The sequence below is a fragment of the Salarias fasciatus genome, chromosome 11 (genome assembly GCF_902148845.1).
Source record: "Salarias fasciatus chromosome 11, fSalaFa1.1, whole genome shotgun sequence".
Classification (NCBI taxonomy): Eukaryota; Metazoa; Chordata; class Actinopteri; order Blenniiformes; family Blenniidae; genus Salarias; species Salarias fasciatus.
In genome coordinates this window covers 11,883,871-11,909,422 of record NC_043755.1, presented here as the reverse complement: position 1 = coordinate 11,909,422, position 25,552 = coordinate 11,883,871, and the positions used below count along the sequence as shown (strand labels likewise).

The 25,552-nt window shown below is 41.0% G+C and overlaps 1 protein-coding gene across 2 annotated transcripts; it reads left to right on the top strand.

Moving 5' to 3' along the window:
* Positions 1-654: 654 nt before the first annotated feature.
* On the top strand, positions 655-21,929 carry nagpa (N-acetylglucosamine-1-phosphodiester alpha-N-acetylglucosaminidase). Of its 2 annotated transcripts, none has more exons than XM_030103648.1 (12): positions 655-798; positions 3,770-3,975; positions 4,065-4,332; positions 7,372-7,511; positions 10,356-10,464; positions 12,931-13,059; positions 13,305-13,510; positions 15,069-15,116; positions 16,179-16,307; positions 17,727-17,858; positions 18,702-18,783; positions 20,123-21,929. In XM_030103648.1, exons 1-12 carry the CDS (start codon positions 716-718, stop codon positions 20,394-20,396), a joined length of 1,806 nt encoding a protein of 601 aa, XP_029959508.1. In that variant the 5' UTR covers positions 655-715; the 3' UTR covers positions 20,397-21,929. The 2 variants fall into 2 exon arrangements, with proteins under 2 accessions (XP_029959508.1, XP_029959507.1); XM_030103647.1 differs by having other exon boundaries at positions 18,660-18,783.
* Positions 21,930-25,552: the final 3,623 nt, after the last annotated feature.

The window sequence follows — 25,552 nt, the reverse complement described above, 5'->3', positions numbered from 1 at the left end:
TGGCGTGACACCTAAAGAAATAAATAAACACTCCACACACGCACGCACGCACGCACGCACGCACGCACACACACACACACACACACACACACACACACACACACACACACACACACTAAAAATTTTAAAACCATGACAAAAAGAATTGATTTACTTTTTGAAAAACTTTTGATTTTAAATAATTGTTTTGCTTTCACCTGTTGAAAGAGTACATACTCTTAAAATAAAATGAAGCAAAACAATAGCAAAACACTCATTAAAGTGAGTATTTTACTCTGAATCTATATATTTTTTAATACTATCATACTGAACCCAAAAAAAAACATGATTCTTATCCTAATAATCACATGTTTATGTTACTAAATATTATTTTGAACAGAATTTTATTAATTTCCTCTGACAGTTCACTCCCAGCTCCTGGTATTTCTCCCTCTTCCTCTCACGGGCATCTTCCATTCTTTCCTCTCAGGGCACTGTTTATTCTAGCAAGATAAATTGCCTTGCAGCCTTAGAGGCAGAGATTATCAAATCTCAATCTTGAATGGATTATGGGTGGTGGTAGTTTTAGCTGCCCTTTTAGTTAAGTAGTTTTATTTTGTAAATTAGACGGAAGTGCATTTCACGCCGCTCCCACTCCGTTGCTTCTGTGTGCTAGCTTGATGATGTGAGCAGAAGGAGGAGAGGGGAGTTCTGCCAGGCTCGTTTTCCTCCTCTTATGGCAGCAGAGTGGCTGAAATGTACACTTTTGTGGCTGCTGTTGTGCCTCTGTGTCCGGCTGTCCGACACCATAAACTCCCGGTAAGACCCCCGGATCCCGTTGAAGCTAACAGCTAATGCTAGCTAGTTAGTTCCTGTTAGCAAAGCCGAGAGATTAGGAGAAGTGTGTCCAGACTTTTTGATTTTTTTGATAAATGACCAATGAATTATCGCTTGACGGATTTTTATTTTTCTAACCTTTAAACAATGCACAGTCGTATTCTTTCCTTTTAGTCTACACAATCTTGAGCTAATCTTATTGCCAGCAGCTGTTGTGCAACAGCAGGTTGTTTACATTGTTGATAGTCGACCTGTCGACCAGTCATGCGTTCACCCAGTGACCCAAACCGGTGACATTTAGAACTTTCGGTTTCAGTAACGCTGCAATATTTGATTGAATATTTTAAAACATAGACTGACGAGGCTGCAACTGACACACACTCGTTGCATTTATGTATTGAGGAAGGAAACACCTTGTGTCAACTTTAAGTCACAAGACTTTAAAGAAGGATCTTCAAAGTGAGGCTGCAGTTTTGTTTATTCGCCACATGATGGCGCCGTTGAGCTGCGGCTTCGCGCAGAAAACTACTAAATTGACAGTTTTGCATTCATAGTCTTCTAAAAAAACAATCTTCAGATATGGCAAAGCGTTTTTACGTGTAAACCAATTTCAACACAAGGTAAAAAACACCGTCAACGTTCCTGTTTATTTATTTATTCATTTATTTTGGCACAGTACACATGGATCACCTTATTCAACATTACTTTGGTGTTTTTTATAAGAAGATGCAGGCAATGGTCTCTCTGTCCAACCATATTCTATACCACTTCATCCTGTTCAGGGTCACACTGAGTCCATCCTGACTGTGGGAGGGCAGGGGGCAACCTGCACAGGTCACCAGTTCATCACAGGGAAAACAGAGAGACAGACAATGACACATTCATATGCACATCGACATGCACTTTAGGGTCACCAGTTAACTTCACGTTGATGTTTTTGGCCCGCGTTTCAACCCAAACCATGCTGTGAGGTGAGAGAGTGAGTGAACCACTGCATCTGTGGTGTGGCCCCTCCCATTCCTTTATATTTTCCCTTATTAGGTCTTGCTTCCCAATCTGAATCTATTTAGGTAATTTAATAGGAATGTGCTATTTATATATTGCCGCTTTTATTCGCATGCTACTGTTTTTATCCAAAGCTGTCAAACTAAATTTCAATGTACAGTAATGTACAATGACCATAGAGTTCTTATCTTATATTTTATATCATTATGCCACTATATCGTTAAGTCACTTACCCAAACAAATACTTCTTAGGATTGTTTGAGAGACCTATTGTACTGAGAGAGTGCTCACATTGGCACAGGAAGAACATGCAGACTACATATAGAAAGACTCCGGACTGTTGGATTTAGTGTGAATGTGCTGAGAAAACGCTTTTCTGTCACTGCACTGGTCGCCCTATAATTTCATTTTGACAACCATCAGCGGCAGCGGCTACTGTTTCTAGTATACAAGAATTAATATGAACAAATTATTATTTTCAACTTTAAGTATGATGCGTTTTTCTCAGGGTCAGGCCCATCCTCTCACAGACCATCCCTATGTAGTACTTAGGACAATAACATTGAATAAAAAACAAATCAAGTGAGAATATAATGTAGCTTAATGCATGTAACAACATTTTGAAAGCAAAATCCGTTATTTATTAAAAAAAAAAAAATAGAAGAACTATCGCACTACTTCTAGTCTAAAAATGTGTAACATCAGTGGAAATGTTAGTAATTTGTATTTGATAATTGTAGTTTGAAAACCTGTTAGAGATCAGCTTGTGTTGTGTGGTATGTTTAGAAAAATGCCTTTAAAGAATATATAAAGAGTTTTATAATGGCTGAAGTAATAAAGAGACACCTAAATGTTTACAGAAACGGGGCTCAGCAGGCTGTTATATGCAACACACACATTCCTCCATGTGATGAAACTCTGATTTGACCAGTTGAAGCAGTGTGATGAAATCCTCTCAAATCGGAGCGTCAACACAGGATTTATTTACCCCGTAGAAGCATCTAAAGACATATTTTCTTCCTGCAGAGAATCCCAGGGGATGGCGGCTGAGTTACTTTTAGAGTTGTGGGAATGTTTTTCCTCCCCGTAGTGAGTTACACTGAGGTCCTGCAGCATTTGTTGATGTTACTCGCTGTGGTTGACTCAACATCATTCAGAGGAATCAGTTATTTTTTTCTAGGAAGAAAAAAAATCTAGACTCTCAGCTGGTGTTAAAATGTAGAATGATAGTGAACAAAACAACTCCGGGTTTTCATCCTTGTAAACACAAAGCAGACTGGCCAAATCATTCAATAAAACCCAGTGAGTTGAATGTATTGAAATCAAAACTGGCCACTAAACCCCAGACCTGTTTTTGAATCAACTGAAACAAGGTCAATTTAAACACCGGCGTATCAGTTCAAACACAATTCCACATTTAATTTTATGTTATGTGACAAATTCATTTATAATTCAACTTTTTTGAGCCATTGCAGATAATTACAGGACTTAATTCAGTTTATTGTTTCTCAAACTGTGGTTCGCGTCCCGCCGGTGGTACAGCTGTATGCTCAGGTCAGCCAGAGTGATGGTGGGACTGCTGTTCCCTCCGGTGGCACACATCTTAGAAACTTTTATCAGCGACTTTCGGTTTTCCACTAGAAAACACAGTGTTTTAGAAGACAGTCTCCAAATCTTGCAGCACCTTGCAAATTTTGTTTTGTATCTTAAAAATCAATTCTATTGTTTCTTTCTACAAACAGAGTTAAAATGAAGCCTTTTTCAGTTTATGATGGGGATCATTTTGGCCAAATAGGAGAAGCATCCTGTCTAATATGTTGAAAGTATATTTTATTTTCATGGATTATAACACACAGTGACTGTATGGAGACTGTCACACTTGTGCTCTTGTTTATGTAACATGCAGTTCACACAGTTCCTCTTCTTTTTTTTTTTTTTCTTTTTCAAGCGTTTCTATGAACGATGACGTCCTGCTGCCGTACCCCCCCGGCCACGGGCCCTCCCGCTCTCACCGCCACGTCCGAGAGTGTCAGCACGTCATCCACGGAAACATCACCTATGAGAGCTGGCCGTCCAGCAGCCACGGCGGGCGGCCGGTCGCAGAGTCAAAGGTGTTTGTGTCGGACGTGCCGGGAAGCTCCAGGATGGTTTACGGTCTGTGACATAATAAACATTTAAAGGCCTGAGATTAAGAGCAAAGGGTATGTTATATTTAGGTATTTGACAGTAAGTTGCTGCTGCAGGTCACATGACGGTGGTCCACGACCCGCTGAGGTCCGTGTCGGTGCTGGAGCCGGGAGGACCGGGCGGCTGCGGGAGCAACCGGACCGTCTCCGTGGCGGAGACGGCCGAGGCCGCGGGCTGCCTGTACGCCCAGAACGCCGGCTTCTTCAACACCAAGTCGGGCGCGTGTCTGGGCAACGTGGTGAGCGACGGCACAGCGGTGCGAGACAGCGGCGGTGTGCAGAATGCCCAGTTTGGGATCAGGAAGGACGGCAGCCTGGTGTTCGGGTGAGAGAGAAATTTCTGACTGCAGTTTGGAACACAGAAATTGGAATTTAAGTCAAAGAAAATGTAATTTCAGATCTCTTGACATTGGAATGAACACAATATTATCTCCATTATTGTGTTTTTTTGGGACAAATCCTGGAAATCTCACCAAAGTACCACCTATATCAGTGTTTTCCAAACTTTTTTGATGTGATTATTTACTTTGCTGTTACATTCAGTTTTTAATTGTTAATCATATCTTTTTCACAACATCGGTCTCTGCTGCCTCACCTTACTATGCTGCTTTTCAAGATGAGATGCAACAACACTGATCTTTTTTTTTCTTCTTACTCCTGCCTTGTTGTTTTATTTTAAAACCTTGTGTACTTTTCATTAAGCCAGTTGACATCTTGATTGAAAATTCCTAGAAATGAAAAAGACAAGCTGCAGCACGCTGAGAGACGAACGGCAGCCTTCAGATATTTTGATAAGGCTTTATCAGAAGTGGTCCTGTGATCACAGGACACTTCAGCTTCGCTTGTCTGTGCCTGACCTCATGTTTAGGAAAGACCAGCCATTGCCATTGTTTATCCCTTCGTGACCTTTAACCTCTGCACTCATTCAGTGAACAACTTGAACGTTAGCATCAGAGTTGTCAAACTAATTTTAGTTCAGGGGTTACATAAGAGTAATGAAATCACGAGTGAGTCAAGGCAGTGAAAAGAAGGAAAGATAAACTCTGAATCTTTGTTTTGTTTCCAAGCAAAAAGTCTATATTTGATTAAAAATATTGAATATTATAATACATTTTTAACAAATGTGAACTGTCCAGTGACCAAGATCTACATATGCTGCAATTTCATTAAATCTTTGTCACATTACTTAATATCAAGTTAGAATCTCTCCCAGTTTTTGATCCACCAGTTTTTCTATTCGTGCTCATGTTTAGAAAAGCCAGCAGCTACTCAGGATTCTTGTTTTCTGCTGACTTTCATTCGCATCTTTTCCTAAATTCCCTACATTTTGGCTTTGACGCCAACATTAACCTGCTAAATAGAGGAGAAATGTTAACATGGTCGCTCTCCGAGCAGAAATAGACGATCAGGCTGCCTGACTTTGACCCTCGGGCCACACGGTTTATATTCATTACAGCGATGTAGATTACAAATAACATTCAAAAGAAAAATCCACTGTCATTTTGCAATCATTCTTTCATGGCAAACACAGATTTCATGCTGCGATGATCGACAGCACACTGTCAGACACATGCCTGCACTGTTTACCTGTAAACCAAAAAACATCGATTTAGCCTGTGTGATAACCGAGGTTAAAGAATCCCAGGAATTCAAGTTCCCCGTGTTTTTGCTGCAGAGGAAATGCTGGGAGAAAGTGGAGTTTAAATAGAAGAATAAAGCATCCACTGTCCTGTTTGGCAGTGTGTGTTTTCCTGGATGTGCCACACAAGAGAATCACGAACCAACGCGTGATTTTAAAATAGAAATGAAGTGATTGCTTCATCCATGCAAGGTTACTCTGCCGTCTGTGTGACGCGCAGCAGCTGGGTTATGTTTGCCGCTTCTTTCCTCGTGTTTTTGTTTTTGCATCCATGATCTTTATCTCAGCGAACAGCATTGGTGTTTCTCAACGGAGCGGTGATCCAACGGCTCAGTAGCTCCAGTCAAGTGAGAAAATATAAGCTCGAACTGGTTTAACGTGTAAAAACATGTTTCTACCTGTCAAGATGTGTGTTTTTATGAAATTTGTCAACGATCAATACCTCCAATTTTTTACTAGCAGTGTATTCCCTTCACTCACGCTGCATGTTATACACACTTAAACCTCTCTTTTAATTTAAAACTGTAGACTTTTAACTTTTTGGTGGACTTTTTGAAATAGTTGAAACATTCAACACTTGGTCAAAAGTTCAAAATTTTTACTTTATAATACATATTTTTATATTTTAAAGCTGATTAAAAACTTTATCCAGACTGTACAATAAATATTTTTTGTTAAATTATAAATATTGTCATTGTGATATGACTTATTGTCATTTAGTATTGTGATTGTTGATAACATTTGATGATAAGATAAGATTGATAAGAGTTCCCATATCTCTGTTCTTTGAGACTTGTTATTCCAAATAACAGTGCTCTTTCTCTTGCCTGTGATTTATGCCGTCTGTGACAGACCTGTGTGGGCTTTTTTCCTTCGTGTGCCTCTGCAGTTATATCTCCTGGCATACAGGGTTCAAAACGGCTATAAAACTTAAAGAAATGTACCTTAGAAGCTGAGTTGTCTTAATTTGAGAGCTTCAACATGTTGGATCAACGTGGAAAATGTTGAATGGCTGTTTTGGTCAGAGAGGTTGCTCGTCTGAGACAAAAAGAAAAAACATTGTCCACCCTACTGTGGTAAGACCACGACTTTAGATTATTTTATACAGATAAATGTTTAAGAACCAAATTTCTGTGTAGTTTGTCTTTTATTGTAGAATTTATTTGCCCTGAAAAATACATTTATCAAATTTATTCTGAATCAAGGTGTATGCTTTACTTGAAATAGGCTCCTATGTTTATGTTATATCTTTTTAAATCCTCTATCAATAAATCCCTTAATTTTCTTGTACTAATATTGCAACCATAACTACTTTGTCTTCATATTTCTCTATTTGTGAAGTGATATAAAATACAACTGAAAATAAACATTCCTTTTGATCCCCCCTCACTTTGTCGTTAAACAGCATAAACATTTTTTGCATTGAGGTTTTTATTGCTGATCTCGTGAACTGCTGGCGTTGACAGAAATATGATCAGTACATGTGTAAGGTGTCGTTATACACAGGGGTTGTCTGAGAGCATGTTTTCACATGTTGGCTCTGAAACTGAAGTGAGGGGATTACCAGACTCGGGAGGGCTCGAAGGGAACCGTGTGAAGATGTATCACTGTCTGTAACTTTAGACTTACTGCATTTCTGAGTTCATTAATGTAAAAAAAGAAAAAAAAAACGTGTTTTGGGCTGTACTGATGTTGTGATGCTCTCCCTCCGCTCTGCTCACGCAGGTATCTGTCACAGGACGACGTTCTGGACCAGTCCAACCCGTTTGTCCAGCTGGTCAGCGGTGTGATATGGCTGCTGAGGAACGGCACCGTTTACATCAGCCAGAGCCTGGAGGCCGAGTGCGATAAGACGCAGGAGACAGGTGCTTACCGTCACCCACAGCCACACTGCAAACTGCAGTTTGACCTTTCACCCCAGAAAAGAATGAATGTTTGTTTACATTTGTAACAACAAAGGAAATGATGACTTTGAGGAAAAAAAAATTAGATATCCAACTTTCCACAGTCTCTCTGTATCTGCGAGTAAGATAACACACCAATCCTTCCTTTTTACCTGCTGGTTCACTTGAGCTCAGCCCAGACTGCGAGGCAGCAGCAGGAGATCAGGTCAGTTCAGCTGTAATTACATGTAATCGCAGCTCGGATGCTGCCCTCAGGTGTTCGCTCAGCACAGCAACTCTGCTGTGACCTGAGATAACCACAGAACTACACGGTCCTTCTCTGGAGTGGATGTATGTGAGAAATAATCAAAGTTCACCTCAGGTTTCAACCTTTGACTTTGTGGAACAGAAACACGGGTATTGTAAATGTTTTTCCTGAACTGGGCTGGAAGGGTTCATATAGTGACGGGGAAATCTGACCTCAAGCCGAGGATCATGTATGCAGGGAGGTTTGTTTGTAACTCTTGACATACAAGGCTATTTAAGGTACTTCACAAGATCTTGGACACACATTGAAATATAACGTTATAGGGTATGTTTTTAAAGCAAATATGCAAAATCAGAGCCAATGTAATATTATCTACTAAAAAAAGTATGTTTTAACCAGAATATATAAGGAAGTTACTTCCACTATATTTGTGAAATACATCAAAGATTGAATACTGTGATATAACGCCACCTGCTTATCATGGAATTCCAACATAAAAACGCTTAATTCAGTTCAGTCCAGATTTATTTTGTAGATAAAAATGGCTCCAAATATTTGTTCACCTTCTTCACTGCTTCATTCATCTCGCACTGTGGATGGTGGAGTCGATCTGAGCCGAGTATTGTCGATGGCAGTTCATCATGGGCCAAACACAGAGATACACACACAGACATTTACACATAAGGATAAATTAGAGTCACTGATTAGCCTAAAATGTATGTTTATTTTATATATTTTTCTAAAATCAAGGTCAAAGGTTTTAATTTGTCTTTCCTTCTTACAGGGTACAAGAAACAAAATAGTTTGCTCCTACGTTAAAAGCAACGTAAAACAAATCAGGGAATGAGAAAAAAAGCATCAAATAAAAAGCAGAAACGATATGAACGCGTAGGAAAATAATTAGACAGTCACACGGTAAATAATAAAAATCCAAATGCAGTAAGGTGCCAAAAGACAGCTCTCGACAGTCATTTTGTATTGAGCATTCAGTCTGTCACAGCCTGAGGGAAGAAACGGCACAGCGACCCAGTGGTTCCTGCACTGGATGCTCCGGTTTCTCTTTCTGGATAGCAGCAGGGAAAACAGCCCATTAGAAGGTGGTGAACGTCCCTGATGACCACCGCTGCCCTGCAGATGCAGGCGCTTCTCGTAGATGTCCAGCAGCGATGAGAGACGAGCACCCACAATCCTGCTGGCTGCTTTCAGCACCCTGTTCGGCTGCTGCTCCTCATTGCCTGCGTAGCTGAGGACCGGGTGCAGAGCTATACCAGTGTCAATATTCAGTGATCTCTGCTTCTCCACCGGCTGTTGTGGAATGATTGTATTAAAGGTAGAGCTGAAGTCGACGAAGAGAACAAACTCTGACATTCCTGTGTTCAGCTTTGCTATGTTTCACCCAGGTCAAGAAAAGGCGGGTGAGCAGAATGAACCGCAAGTTGATCAGAGTTGCCAACATGGGGGAGAGGGGCTGCTCTATAAGAGTCCTTAATGTGTGTGTGCAGACCACATCTAATGTGTTTTTAGAAACTGTGGGAGGAAGTGAGTGAAAAGGAAAACCCACACAGTTACAGGGAGAGCTTTGCAAAGTTTGCTCAGAAACGTCCCCAATATCACTCTGGACTCAAACACTGCATGAAGGCCAGCGTGGTAACCACTACACCACCCTGGACCCTATTCCTCACAAACACTGCTCATGAAAAACTACCCTCAGTAGAGAAGAGCAAGAAGAAGAACTGGAGGTTATTAGCTTCATGACCATTTCCAGTTCTTCATCCAAACCCACCATATAAGAAAACTCTGAATTAACGCCAAAGAACCAGAGGTAACATCTGGATCCATGTTATGATCAACGTGCATCTTGATCTGTTCCTCACTGAGTCCAACACACACTCAGCTCTGCCTGTAAAATGCTTGAAACGGTTCAGTTTTGACTCCTAAAATCTGCCTCAGAAATGCCCCTCAAATGGACCATTCTGTTTTAACCTTGTTTCAGTCCAAATATTTAACATTACATCTGGTAAAAAGAACATTAACACATGTAAGAACAAACCAAACTGTTCTGTTTAATGCAAACTGTTTTCATGATAGTTAAATGATAATTAGGCGTTACAAAATGCTTGTGGCGATTCCTTCCTGTGCTTTGAATGCAGCTTGGCCATAGGTCGTTAAAAACAACTGCAATTCCTGGAATTATTCCAGAGATCGTTATTGCTAATTGTCCTGACAGCTGTTGCCCTGTTCCTAAAGTATTTATTAGTTAATGGATGGGGCGGTAAGAACAAGCGAGCAGACTGAGTTTTTGATTAAAAATGTAACTGCTGTTACATAATGTGCAACACTGCTGTGTTTTCCATCCATGTGACCACCTCTTAGATCATATTGATCTGCAAAAAGCATCAAAATATTAAATGTAAAACACATTTGTCTCAAAAAGACTAAACAGCAATACTATAAACATTTCTATGAATATATATTTTCTGTTTCACATTTTAACATTTCCTTATAATCACATTTAAAGGACATAAAATCACAAAAGCCTTCTTCTCGTGCTCCGTCAGGCTCCCTCCAGAAGTTTGTGAACGTGGTGTCGGCCCGGACAGCGGTGGGCCACGACGCAGAGGGCCAGCTCATCCTGTTTCATATCGACGGGCAGACTGGAGTCAGGGGGTGAGAAAAGCTGGAAGCTCAGGGAGCTTTCACAGCCTGTCTACAGCCATTATTAAAACATGAAACATTTTATTAATGTAACATTCAGGAAGTCAAGAGAGATGTGCCGTAAACATTTATAAATAATAATAAATGCTGTTCTCATCAGTATCTCAATGTCTCGACACATCAAGTGTGAACAGGCTGATTTATCGTGAAAGATCACGATCAAGATGTTTCAGATACACTGTATTTCCAGTGAAAAGCATCTAACTGGCAACAGAAAAGTCCCAGGTCCCAAGTTCAGTTTGTTCTAATGTGAACAACTTTGTTGGTTGAACCTTCCAAAGGTCTGCCCAAAAACATCAACCCTTTAGGTTACTGCAGAGAAGGAAAAGATGCTGAAGATTATTCTCGACTGTGACGTGTAAATGCTTTTCAGGTCGTGGTTAATCATTGTTTTGACGGCGTTGTAAAATGTCTGATAGAGTAACACGATGCTGGAAAAAAAGCACGGAGACTATAGACGTATTCTGCTGCAGAGCAGCGATAGAAGGCAATGTTTACGGACACTGGAGGACAATCTGTTAAATGGCCTCAACAGGGGTGCAGTAAAAAAAAAAAAAAAAAAAAGGCCAGTTTAATCCTTGAAAGGCCTCTTTGACATGAACGGACACTATCAGGCTCACATCACTCAGCCCACTCATATCCCCCCCTCCCATCTATTGATCAGATTGATCCGATCTCCCTGCAGTGACCCCTCAGTGGCATCGGAGATTAATGGGCTGTTGTTAATGATCTTTCTTTGGAAAAACACAACAGCTGATTTATATCTCCCTTCAATATCAGTCGCCCCATAAAACATGTGCAAATCAGCTGGGTTGAAGCAACGACCTGCAGAAACTGGCCTTCTCTTCCCTTTGAATGGTCGTTCTCCTTTTCCCTGTTGTGACTGCATCCAGCACTTCTTTTTTTAATAATTAACTTCAAGGAAACTCAAAAACAACAGTGGCAAACAGATCTCAACACGTTTTCTTTTCTTTTTTTGTATTTAAATAGGTAATTTGCGATAGAGGGCATGTTAAAGTATGACAATTTAAGAAATCAATTAAAAAATAATAATAAATCACTCAGTGCAACATTTTAAAAGCGTCAGAGAGAGCATCCACAGAGACTGTTGATTTAAGTGCCACAAACACTGCAGCAAAGGTGCTTCTCATAGGGCAAGCACAAACATTTGTCTCTGTTGACCTACAAAAGTTCCATCAACATCCATCACTGGTCTGTAGTAACAGTGTCGGTCCAAGCAAGCCGTTGACTGACTAGGTTGACTGTTAAAAATACTCTTTAAAATATAAATGCATGATATGGACTTCAATTTGGTTTTTTTTAAATTTATACTTAGTGTACATTTCTGAGATTTTTTTTTTTAATGTCATTTTCTCTTGTTTGGTGGAGGTGCGTTGGCTGAAGTCTCGACCTTTATGAAGGATCTCCGGTGTGAAACTGTCCAAACCAACAGTACAAGTTGCTTAAAAGAAATGTCACTTAGAGAAAGCACCCAGAAGACACTGCTGATTTAAGTTGTGTCTTCAATCCACTTTCTGCTTTTATTCGTCTCCCCTTCCAAACAGCCTGTTTGTCTGTCTGTGTGTTTGCCTGACACGAGCAGCTCTGTGGAATTGATCCGGGACAAATCATCCTTTGCGACCCACAAAGGTTACCTTATCCATCTTATCTGAGATCAGTGTTGGCGTCGAGTCATTTCAGATAACTGATACACGCAAACAAAAGCTGCAGTCACTGTCTCAACTCAAAGTCACACAATCCCCTACAGAAAGCTGCTCTCTGGTGTCTTTGCCCTCAGTCCCTGTGTTTTGTTTTGACAAGTCTACAAACTAAATCACAATAAATCCAGTCACACCACTCCAGTTATGTTAATATCTATTACATACATTCTGATAGGACTGTTTTTATTTGTTTCATAGAAGAAAACAGAAGATCACTTTCCAACCTTGAAGAATTATCTTTTAAATGTTTTTTTTTTGTTTGCAATCTGAATTGTTTCTGAATTTAAAATAGACATTCAAAATAGATACTTTTTTCACTTAAAAAACCTAATTTTCCCTGTATGAGACAACAATAAATATAATGTTTGAACTTCTTCCATCATTTATCCATGACATCCACCCTTGTTTAGCGTTGTTAGAAAAAAATGAAGGTGTCACACTTGTGATAAAGTTTAATTTGTTGCTTAATAGTTCATCAGCGTTCCCAAAGAGTTTCCTCTTCTTGGAAGGACGATTGTTCACACAGAATTTTATGATAGTCCTCAACATATTTATTGAATTTGGTTGTAAAAGACTGGCGGACAGGCTCCAAGAAAGAAAGGAAGAATTAATCTCTCTCTATATTTTTAATTCATGTCCCCAGGTTTTATTCTGACTGTTTTTTTTGTTTGTTTTTTTTTGTTTTTTTGGTTGGTAGTATGAATCTGTGGGAGGTGGCTGAATACCTGAAGAGTTATGGAGTGATCAACGCCATTAATCTGGATGGAGGCGGATCGTCCACCTACGTGGTCAATGGCTCTTTGGCCAGCTACCCCTCTGACCACTGGTGAGCCATTAAGTCTGACACCTGAGGCTACGCTTCAGTGCTCTTCATCTTTGCAACAACCAATATTGCATTAGCTGCCAATAAAGTCATGGTTTTAGCCTTTTCTAATTTCATAAAGCCGATAATGTAATGACTTGGTTGCTGCAGTGTTTTTCCTTTGAATTTAACAGCGTGTGCATCATGTGTGATTTGAACTGCTCTTCTCTTTTCTCCTTTGTTCTCCATACTTCACGCTGCCTTCTCAGTAAACCCGACAGCAGGTGGCGCTGCGACCGAAACGTCTCCACCGTGCTGTGTATCCACCCTCCCCGCTGCCGGCCGGTGAACTGCAGTGGGAACGGCGACTGCGTGGACGGACGCTGTCGCTGTCAGGAGGGCTGGCAGGGCGCCGCCTGCGACTCTCTGGTGTGTCAGCCGCCGGCCTGCGGCGCCCACGGCGTCTGCACCGCAGGTGAGGCTTGGAGGTGGAGCTCAGCCGCACCGGGCCAGGAACAAAGGAGGCTGTTGTCAGTTATGTAACAAAATAGATTTGCTTGTGCGATCAGCAGATACCAGGAATCGTATTGAGTTGAACCCGCTCCTGCACGCAGACAGCATGCTTGAAACGCGACTGCGGCGCTCAGTCCATGATGCAAATCTCCCGTTCCGCCACATCCTGAAGGCGCTTTGTTCCACTGAGACCTGGTGACTGAAGGTCATGAGAGTTCGTTGAACTCTTTGTCATGCTCAACACACCAGTTTGACTGCGATGCGTCATTCCACTGTGAGCATGATCAGCAACAGTACCGCAGTTCAAGTCTTCATTTGCACTAATTGGGGCAGCTGTGGTTCAGCTCGGAGAGAAAGTTGAGGTCGGTGATTTGATCTCGCCCTGTGAAAGTGTCGGAATGTGTTTGGGTGAGACGGAGCCTCACACTTGTCCCAGTGAATTTGGAGCACCTTGCATTCGAGTGTGAGTGTGTGCGTTTGCCTGTGGGTGAGGGAGTTTACAGTCAGAAACAAGTTGGACGTTCACATCTTTGGATCATGAGAGGAAGCTAAACTAAAAGGAGACAACTGGCCACCAGCAAAGCTCTCACATGAAGACCTCAAGGCAGCTGTCAGCAGATGTTGTCAAGCTAAGAAGTCAAAGAGTAAACAGCTCTCCCGTCCTACAGACCTCATCCTTTCATTCCACTTCTATACCAGCTTCATTCAGTGTGCTGAAATAACACAGCTCGGTGTACGCCCTGGACAGATTATCAGTTTCATCTACAAAACAGAGAAAGCAAGTAAACATCCCCGCATCACGACACCGCCACTACCAGCAGCCTGGTCTTATTGTCAGTATAAATCTGTACATATCCATGCTGTCACGCTGTTTATGCCCTATTTTCACTCTGCTAACCAAATTGTTTCCAATATGCTGTTTGATTGTATTTATTCCTGATGTTGTAGTGAGTGGTATCCACTGTGCTCATCTGCAGAGAGGATCAACATGTTGCGTCTCTGAAGATAGAGTTCAGCATGCCTTCACTGTAATCGGCGCTTATTTGAGTTGCTGCAGCCTTTCTGTTATCTCTAACCAGTGCAGTCCCTTTGGTCAGACCTCTGGTGAAAACAAAGCCTCTATTTTCTCTTTTTTTAAACCATTTCTGTAAAACTGAAAGAAGACACCAGACACTCAGCCAGTTTTACTGTGTGCTTAACTTGAAACAATTAAAGTAGCCGACAATTTTAAAAAGGTTTTTCCTATACCTGCAGCCTGAATAATTACCATATTTTAGTGGAACTGGCTGTATTTGAACAAATACTTGAACTCATTTGTTTTGCACAAGCCCGGTTCAAAACCTTGTATTTTTCAAGTTTTGACAAATTGAAAAATACAAGCTTTTGTCCCAACTAAAGACACAGTGCTATCAAAAGAATTGAAATTAGGTGGTTTTTATAAACTGGTCAAAGTATATTTCAATATTACAGTTAATAGTTGGATATTATAAACATAGTGTGTGTTTTCTACTGTGTTGCAGGTGGCTGTGTGTGTGATGCTGGATGGAGAGGAAAGAACTGTAGCCAAGGTACTGCTGTCTCATCTGCTCTCTCTCACACGCACACACACACACACACACACACACCTGTACGCATCAGCTTTCTCTCAAGCAGTGGTGTCAGTACTGCACTGCTGTTTCTTTAAATAAAAAAAAAAAGTAAGTGCACGTTCACTAAAACAAAGGAAATATGTAGGAGTTGTTGGTAGTGATGCTGTCCTGTGTTTTTGGCCAACCAGGTTGAGTTCAAATTGGATTGTATGTGTCATAAAATGACAACCTTAAGTTTTTGTTCCAAAAAACGACGTGTTCATCTCACTTAAGCCCTGTGACAGATACTCTAAATAGAAACTGTCTTCATAAACTTTAACTGCTTTGCAAAAAGGGGGTTTTTAAACCCAGTTTTGAGGTGAAAGCAAATCTTTCTTCTGTTGATAAGCAAACTATCTCAGTGTATCTTTCTCCTCTTCCAGTTTAAAACCACAATTATTTCTCAGAAAGACAGACTGTCTTAGGTCTGCTTGTTGTCTTTTCTCTTAAATGTCAGCTCATAAATCTGTCTTCTTTTTTTTTTAGGTAAAACGTGTTTGCTTTTTTAGGGTGCTCTTAATTCATGTGATTGTGCTCGCACTAATTGAAGGTCACATGCGGTGCGTCTCCAGTCAGAGTCAACATTTTGTTTGCACACAGCTTTGCCCCTGTCATCTGTTGACACTCCTCAGCTGTTTATTTCCACGCAGTCGATGTGGACTGCAGCCCACAGCCTCTGCTGCCTTTCAGTGTCAGACATTGAAGCATCCTGTTTACCGAGAATTTAAATGGCAGAATGGCCTTTAGCTTCGTCAAACAGCAGCATCACAGTGTGTGTTTCTGTGAGAAAAACACCAGAAAAAGAAAACAAACAAGGCGTTTGGTCCGGAGATGGTTTTGCTTTGCAGTATTTGACCGCGGACGATGGATTGCACCAGCAACACTGTGATATGCCCGATTTAACCAATAAAAACAGATGAATGTTTTCCTTCATGGTTACTTAACAACGCAGTTTAATTCTTCCTTAGTTTGCATGAGTTTGAGATGTGCCTCCTCTCGCAGAGTGCCTTCCCGGTTTTTACGGTGACGGCTGCAATCAGACGTGTTCCTGCATCAACGGCGGTTCCTGCGACCACGTTTACGGACGCTGCGCCTGCCCTCCTGGTTTCACAGGAGACGCATGTGAACAAGGTAGGACTGTTTTCCGCTGGAGCAACGTGCCATCGGGTGAGCTTCAGACCCGAGACAGTTGAGATGAGACGGGGGAAGTTACAGGGGTCATGAATCTCAGGGGTCATTGTTTTAGCAGCTTCATTTAGCAGTCTTATTCATAAACTGCATATCTGGAAACCTGGAGGCTGCTGGGAGGCTTTGCACACTTTAGAACTGTTGATGCAATGTTGGTTTGAGTTGAAGCTGCCTCTTTGACCCTTCTTTCAGTCTGGGTAACCACTGTTGGTATTGACATGTCGTTCATAGGAAAATAAAGGTCAAATAAATTAAAACAACAACTCAACCTATACTTTAAATTGTAGTAATTGCTTTTTACTCGTAGTTCAGGCATATTTTTGCTTGATGGCAGCGAAGTGGGGATCAAAACCTCAGTGTCCTTTGAAAGAAGATCTGAATTTGTCGTATCTGTAGAAAACACAACCGCCCACTACGAGACGCACATCTGCAAATCAGTAGAAGCATTCAGGAGCTGTGCAGCACTCGCAGTTTACCAAGATAAATATCTCCAGTTTGAATCCAGGCTTGGGGGCTGTGTTCTTTTGTTTTAGGTATTTGTTGGCACTTAGCCTTCCCCCATTGTTAGCTGGAACGGAAGATGGATGGATTAAAGGGATACTTCAACATTTTGGCAAATTGGCCCATTTAGCGCAATTCCTTAGTCATTTCGAACAGCATACTTACTTTTCTGTGAGGGCGAGCTGTTGTTTATTCAGAGGCGAGTCGGGGAAGGTTTTCGGGACGGACACGATGGAAGTGGATGGTATTTTTGTTCCCCCTCGTCAAACTCATCAAATACACAATCCAACAACCCCAAAACACTTTGGTGGACACGTTATAATCCACACATTCACTACGCTGTGAAACACCAACAAATAATATTGTAGCGTTACGAAACTGAAGCAAATACTGGGAACTACTTTTTCTTTTGAAATCACTACGCCCAGACGCCATGTTTAGTAAGTAGTTCCGTCTTAGCAATCTTCGCATAAACAACTCAATCTGGTCATTTTGCATTAATATTTCAAAGCGTAGTGAATGTGTGGATCATAACGTGTCCACCAAAGTGTTTTGGGGTTGTGGGATTGTGTATTTGATGAGTTTGACAAGGGGAACCAAAAATACCATCCACTTCCATTGTGTCCGTCCCGAAAAACTTCCCCGACTCACCTCTGAATAAACAACAGCTCACCCTCACAAAAACAGTAAGTATGCTGTTCGAAATGACTAAGGAATTGCGCTAAATGGGCCAATTTGCCAAAATGCTGAAGTATCGCTTTAAATCTCTCACCCTCCATGAGATTTATCTCAATCTTGCAACACTGAATTAGTCCAAGTCACTTTCTTTTGGTAAAAACCTCTGTATTCTGTCTCTGCCAGTGTGTCCTCTGGGTTTCTTTGGCCCGTCCTGCACTCTGGAGTGTCACTGCGACGACATGTGTCCCTGCGACCCACAGACAGGAAGCTGCAACGCCACGCTGCGAGGAGACGCCAACCACACCTTACACAGAGGTACGATACTGCCTTCGTCTTAAGGAGCGCAGAATGGAATAACTTTAGCGATGATAAAACTACTGAAGAACTGTCAGAATTAGAAAAATAATCTGATGACATGAGAACGATGTAAAACACAGCTGTTTGTTGGTTTGTTTGTATCGCAGTCTGCTGCTGCTTTGTCACAAACCCACCTGCAGTTATTATTGATCCGTGCACTCTCTGCCCTCCCGTCTGTCTGTGAAAACACAATCAATGAAACTCCAACACAAGTGTGCAAACGAATGGAGACATTTAATATGCGCGATACTCATTGTGTTTACCGGGTTCGTGAGCTCAAACTGCGCAAACAGCTGAATATTTGCACAGAGCAGAAGTTGGAACTGACTCTCTGTCTGTCGCTTTGTCCAAACAAAGCGACTCTGGTGGCGTGACTGGGAATGTTCCCCACCTGCAAGGCAATTACCAAAAACGTTGTTCTGCAACTGTAACACACACGCATACACACGCACACCCTGTGTTATTTAATCAGTTGTCATTTTATTCTCAGTTTTTTTTTTCTCCAGCTTGTTTCATTGTTGCTTTAATCCTGCCAGGTTTGGTAAAAAATTAAATATCTGCTCCAACAATCTACCACAAACGAGAACAAGAACAAAAACAGCGAGTAACACTGAAAAGACACTAAAAATCAATATAGTTTTCAGCTGATCGTTGTTGATCTAGTTAGATGTTGTTAGAGCTAATATGTTCTCTTACAGCCATTGTTGTGGTTGTCTCTAAATGCATTGTGGGTAAGATAAATCCATGTGGCTCTGTCAGGAGTGGACACGTCTCAGGTCTTGCTTCCTCTGTCCTCTTCAGCTGGACACTGTCTGGCCACTCAGATGTTTACGTTGTGGAAACGGGAGGCAGAGGCTGACAGGGAGCAGCCTTATCTGAGCGAGTGAGTATCCGGGGTCAAACCGCCTGAACCCACCCCCACCTCTGACCTCTGACCTTTGCAGTTCATCCTAAATTTAAACTCCAGCTGGTCTTCTTTTGTTTCTACTGATTAAACATCATCTTTTCTGCTTGTACGACTTAATTTTACTCATCAGCTTGAGCTGGCGAAGCTTGTTTAAACAATTCCGTCGGATGCTGAAAAAACACAAACAGCAGAGCTACATTTAATTTATCATTGAACTTTTATTAATGACATCTGAATACGAAGTTAAGCTCTGATTCCAATGATAAAATAATATGAAATAAGCAATCCTTGAGGCAGTCCCGGATCTGCATTTGTCTCTCTTTTGTTTCAGACTTTCATTTACATGTAAACAAGGCCGACGCTGGGAGGATGGGGGGCATTCATTAGCCCCCTTACCTTTCACATGCAAGTTAGGGATTGTGAGTTGTTGCCATGGCGTCCGGTAAAGGCTTTGTGATTGGGTCCTCTGGTCACAGAGACAGAGAAAGGAAATGACAGCCTTTTTTTTTTGTCAGTTTTAACACTTGTGTGACCAGAAATCATGCAGATTGCAGCCCTGAGCTGGATTTACAGTCTGCTGGAGCACAGAGCCCCCTCCCCCAAAGCCGAGAGCCCCCTCCACACCAACCTGCAGTCAGATTTGGGGGGGAGGGGGTGGGGTATTCATGTAGTGATTGTTCAGCTGTGTCAATCTGATGAAGTAACCAGAACTCAGAAAGACCCAGAAGAGAAACTGTGAAACTCTGAAACCGTTAATTTCATCCAATCGAGTTTAAACAAATTGCTAATTTTTAATTCATTGCAGCTTTCATACAATAAAAAAGAAAACTAAAACAGTCAGTAAATCTCGTTATTGTGATATTTTAATACTTTAGAGCAGAGATAATGTAGTAAAATATCAGAAAGCACAAATAAAGCCAGATTGAAAGCCCCACTTATGGGCTCATCCATCACTGTGAACACACAGACACACACACACACCCCAACATTCAGTCGATATTTCAGTCATTTGGCTGTTTTAAACTGGGCTGATATATGAAGCAATTATGTTTTCCACCTAATTGCAGCCAGCACTCCATACGTCTTTCTGTCGTGGAATAAATGAACATGTTGCTGCGCCGATAAATAACTGGCGCAGCACAAACAATCAAACAAAGCAGGAATCTTACAGAATTTATTAAAATAATAACATCACTTTTGGGACATAAACATGAATTCAGCCATCAAAATAAAACTATATCCTTTAAAATACAGCACACACACACACTCACAGAGACTGTGAGCTGGGCTGATCTCCCTCTCTCCGTCCCGTCAGGCGGACGTGGCTCGCCGTCACCCTCACCCTGGCCTTCCTCCTCCTGTCCAGCCTGACGGTCCACCTGGTGCAGGTGTGCCGCGGCTCGGTGATGTCGGGCTTCCCCGAGCGGCGGGATTACTCCTACGTCCCTCTGACGGACATCAACGGCGCCGCCTCGCGCTCCCGGACCGGCGCCGGGAAGCCCGGGAACGCTGGGTTCGAACTGGACGACTCGGACTCTCAGGATGAAATCTGGTCTCCGTCTCACTTGGGGAGGTCAGAGCGGTCGTGAAGCCCGAGGACGGCGAGCGAGGACAGTGGGACCGCACAAAGACGTTTGGACAGAAATCCCCAGATCTGCTAGATTGAACCAGTTTTGTTTCTTTTGTCATAATTTATATCAGATTGCACAGCAGGCTTTTCCACAGAAACTCTCAGTTCTGTTTCTTTTCTGGCCAAAATGTTTAAATTTGACAAAAAGAGGTGGGAAAGCTTTATTTTATCTTATATATGAAAACAGCATTGATTATAATGATTGTTTGTGTTTTGGGACATTTAAACAAATTATTAGCTGAAAAAAGGACACAGAAATGGAATATTAAAGCAGTATTTTTGATATATGTGCTGTAAGTTTGATACTCATGATTGTTTTTGCAGAGATTTTTTGGGATGTTTGAAAGTTAAAAAGAAAAACACGTTTCTGTGACAGACATTTTACCATTGACCCAAAAAAACACTGCGGTGCCATTTACCATCAGTCGTTCAGATTGTCTCCAGACTCATTTGGTGTGTATCAAGTGATAGATATACCAGATAAACAGAGGTGTGTTCTGCACAAACACACACATGAATCACCTTATTTTCCTGACGTCATTCCTGGTATTGAAGTCATCCTGCTGTCGTTTGATTTATTCTGCAGAGAAGCATCAACTGAAGTCAAGGTTCAGGTTTTAACTGAACCAGTCCAGGATAAATTCAAACTTCTTTGGTGACACAGACTTTCCAGCTTATTTGCTTTGAATCGCATTAATGTTGTCGTCACAAGCGGATTGTTTCTGCAATGCCAATATTACTTTTTCTCAATTTTAAATTACAGAGCAGCACAGTCGTCTCTGTTGTGAAATATTTTGCTGAAATCAAACGAGCATTATCATATAATTTATGAAGATAAACATTTCAACGTAGCAGGTTATGACTGTTTTTTCTTATATTAGGAGAGCGAGTTTCTATCCGGCTGTTGCTTCATTTATTTATTTGATTGCAGAGTTCGTCACAGTAACTCTTTCCGACTGTCTTCTTGTCTGGATTTTACCCAGGATGCCGGGACTGCAGTTATAAAACTACATTTACATGGTTTCACACTGATGATGAATGTGAAGAGAAACACTCCGGGTCTTCACCATTAATCCAGCGTTGCTCTTATTTTGGCCTAAATGCTTCTGGAGGTGGGTTTTTTTCGTGTCTCTCTGACAGTGTGAGCGTGATTTTCAGACACGCTTCAATGTCTTCTGTTCGTTTTGTCGCAGCATCAGCGGCCGGTTAGCACCCGGACTCCCGGATGATTCAGCAGATTGTTTATTTTCAGAGAAGAGCAGGTCAGCTGAGGCCGAGGTTTCACCCGCAGGTCACTGAACCTTTTAGAGCATTTTTGGCGTGTGGCAGGGCATCGGCTCGACCTCTGACCTCCTCCTTCTTGTCACTTTAACCATCCTGGCTCTGGTTTCACTTTGAGCTTCCTCCAGACTTCTTTTTGTTTAACTCATTCACTGGTGCCTGATTTTACCAATTCCATCTTGTTTGGACCATAATAAAATCATAAATTCTAGTTAACGTATTCTGTTATTTCTACAGTTTGCAAAGACGTCTGCATGTCGAATGTGTTCTCATACTGGCCACCAGTTTGTTTTTTTTCCTTGATGCACGACTGACGCCTGTTTTACTTGATTTGGATAAATTTCAGAAAGAAGCAAAACAGATTTCCTGAGTTTTTATTGTCACACTCTGAAAGCTTTCTTCCTCTCTCAGATTAATCTTATCGAGCTCAAGGTCGTTGACCTTTCATAAATTAAATCTTGTTTTTATTTCCTCGTATTCTGCCTCTGGTTCTTGCCTCCTAAAATACATGTTTTGATTTCTGTCAGACAATAAAACCTAGCAGGTAATAAAATATTAAAGTATGAAATAATGTGGATTATAAGGCCAAATACTCATTATGTGTCAATATAAACTTACAGATCTCCATAATATTAAGTATTTTAACTTTTGAATATTTTACAAAAAAACATAACTGGGAAGGTTTGTGTGTTTGAGTCAACTTTTCAAAAGAGTTCCAAGCTGCTCGTCTCTCATGAAGGACTTAAAGGTTTTAGATAAAGTTCTGAATTAATTTCATGAGGTAATTTGATATTTTTATACGCTGCATTTTTTATTTTCATGACTTAATACTGATTTATTTTTCTGGAGTCTTTCCATTGTGTTATGTTTTTTTTAAGTTTCACCTGTATACTAAAAAAACAAACAAAAAAAAAAACGTTTTTCTGATTGGATAGTGTGTTCCAGATGTGACGGGCGTGTTTTCTGACTGGGCGGTGCAGCTCGACTCCACCTGCACTTCTCATACGTGAGTCATGTTGTTCGCAGACGTCAGTCTTGCAGTTTCTGCTTTGACTTTCTCTCGGTGACGTCGGCTCCAGATTATCTCGTCGTTTATGGCGACTAGCTTTTATAATGCTTCTTGGTTTCCGAAGGTTGCATCAGTCACTGTGAACAAAAACAGACTGAACTGAACCAGCAATCTGCCACACAGACAAAAGTTCCCTCAGAGCCGATGACCGGCGGAGAGGTTTTCTGTTTTCTCCTCTTGATGTGAAATGTATGAGATAAGATGTGAGGAATCAGCCTTTAAAGAGAAATCACTGAGATATTCAGAAACTGACTTTCTGCACTGACTTTCTTTAACCTGAAAACATTTCGGACTGGAATGCTGTGTTCTGTTTACAATATTTTTCCACATACTCTCCTGACAGTACTGTGTCATAATGTAGTGAGTTATTCTCAGAGAATTTGTCCTAAATGTGATATTCTGCATTAAGTGTCTGAAAATGGACATCCTGTCTTTTGCGCCACTTTTTTTGTTCATGTTATGAAAGGGTGGCCTATTTTTTCTGTGAATTAAAATCAAAAACGTCAAACAGACACACTGACAGAAAGCAAAAAAAAATCACCTTTCCAAAGCAAAGAGCCGAAACATGTTCATCTTGATTATGAGAGGCGTAAAGTGATGTTTGTTTAATTTAGTCCTATTGTGTAGATTTCTCACTTCCCTTAGTGTTGATCAGTTATTTCTTTTGTGACTCTCATCAGTTATAAGGTCTGTTTAATAATCAGTAATGTGGAAGATACCAAATGTGTTTGCCTGAACAATAAGGATAAAGGGCCTTCATCAGAATAAACTGAACCTTTCAATCTCTCATTTAAAGGTCATTTTAGGACTTTTCAACATTCCTATGTGGCATTTATGTCAATTAAAAAACCTTCCAAAGCAAATTACTCACTATTCAACATCTCTAGCATATGAATTCCCAAAACTGGACTCTTTGTTTTTTTTAGCTGGATGAACTGGCTGCAAACTGCTGGTTACTAAATATCGTCCTACTTCTGTATATAACGTGTTATTAGCAAAAAGCCTTTTGGGCAAATGTTTAAAACCTGCATTGAGAAATAAGCATTTTCAATTAGAGATAGCGACATGTGATTCAACAATGCTGTAAATGGATGAAAAAGTTGTGAAAATTTTGTTTCAGAATTCTTTTAGCTTTGAACTCGACCAGAACATGTGACTTATGTCGGCTGGCGCCTGATTCACATGCTTTAAAACAATATTTCCAGACTTTTAGAAGGTTTCCCAACCATTTGTTCTGGTAAAAGCCCTGCTACCTCCTGAAGTCGCGCCGTACCCCACACTGCTTTAAAGCACAGTTCTGTGACGTGTGTGTCCCGCGGCCCCGTCACTGCTCTGATGTCAGTTTGTAGGTCATTCACCGCCACCGTCTGCGGCCGTCTGCGGCGGGTTCGATAACCTGGTTTACACTGCACGTCCATGGAGGAGGCCGCTGACGTCTTTACAGCTGGTGACGCCACAGACGTAACAGTCATCCTCAATTCCTCCTCCGGAGAAATGTTCAAACTATCCAGTGGTTTGGTTCAGTGTGAAGGTGAAAACCTGAAAAAAGTTTATAACTAAGTTAATACTTTTCAATTATATTTAACAATTTTTTAACAATTTACTTTTGTTTTAGAATTTTTCATCTTGATTTAGCTTGCTGCCATGTGTCGGGATGAAGGCTGACCACTAACAGTTCTATTTGGATCTCAGAAAAGGAATAAAAAAAAGAACATTATTTTTTCTTGCTGTCTTTTCAGTCGTTATGATGTGAAAGAAAACAAATCCAGTCGCCGTTCTAAAGAAACAGGGCTTCCCTTGGACATCAGACTTGTGCACCAAGTATCAGTGTCAGTGGCATTAGTGGGATCCACATCATCTCTTTATTAAAGCTTTGACAACAGTGTTTGATCCTTCTGCTTTAGAAAAGTGTCTCCTGTTCCAAGCAGCTTCATTTTCATCAAATTGTCTTAGAAATATGAAAAGGTTGCTTAAACATCTGCATTTTGCACAGAAAAAACTACAAGTGACGATCTATTTAAAACCCACAGCAGTGAGTAGTAAGTCATATTTAGTGAGCGTTTTAGTGAACGACACTTTGTATTGTGAGACAGTGGCCGTCATTGATGGCAGGATGTATTTATGGGTGGGATAAGATCTATTTAAAGATGTTCTTTAATTGAAATGGTGGAATATGTGTGAGTTCCGGGAGTTTACTTTGCAGGGGATTTGGTTCTATAATAGACCCATAATGGTTCGTAAACGGCACCTTAAAGTAATCTAAAGGCAAATATTTCGGCAGCCACTCTATAAAGGCTTAGCTTTTTTTTGTTTTGTTCAATTTACTAAACCAAAGCTTTATGTGGGAAAACTGTTACCAGTCAGAGCAACAGTCTGCTTGACTTCAAATGTTTTGTTTATTAACATGTTAGCTGCAGATTTACTAGAAAAGCACAGTAAAAGATCATGTTTAAATGTCTAAAGCTTTAAAAACCCGAACAGCTTTGGAGCTTGGTTTTACTCTCCTTTAATTTGTATTTAAATGCTTATTTTCTTTTTGAGAGGGTGGATCTCTTCACATGTAAGCTCCTGTTTTGTTTTTCAAAACTGTGACTTGGCTTTGCTCAATAACTTTCCTCGAGTTGTTTTTATAGACAGAGAGGAAACCGTCTGTTTTGTGACCGCTATTATTAACTCGCTGTATGAGTGACGGGGCTTTGCTGGCCAGTGAGCGTCTGGCGCTCTGCGTCTCGGCCCTCCTCCTCCTCGCCGCTCTGCTCGGTGCA

What these genes read in the sequence shown, in the direction of transcription:
- nagpa (XM_030103647.1), top strand. Translation starts at nt 716, where the DNA reads ATGGCAGCAGAGTGGCTGAAATGTACACTTTTGTGGCTGCTGTTGTGC. An exon ending in GACGGCAGCCTGGTGTTCGG is followed by an intron (nt 4,333 to 7,371) that starts GTGAGAGAGAAA and finishes CTGCTCACGCAG; the next exon opens with GTATCTGTCACAGGACGACG. An exon ending in AGGAGACGCATGTGAACAAG is followed by an intron (nt 16,308 to 17,726) that starts GTAGGACTGTTT and finishes TGTCTCTGCCAG; the next exon opens with TGTGTCCTCTGGGTTTCTTT.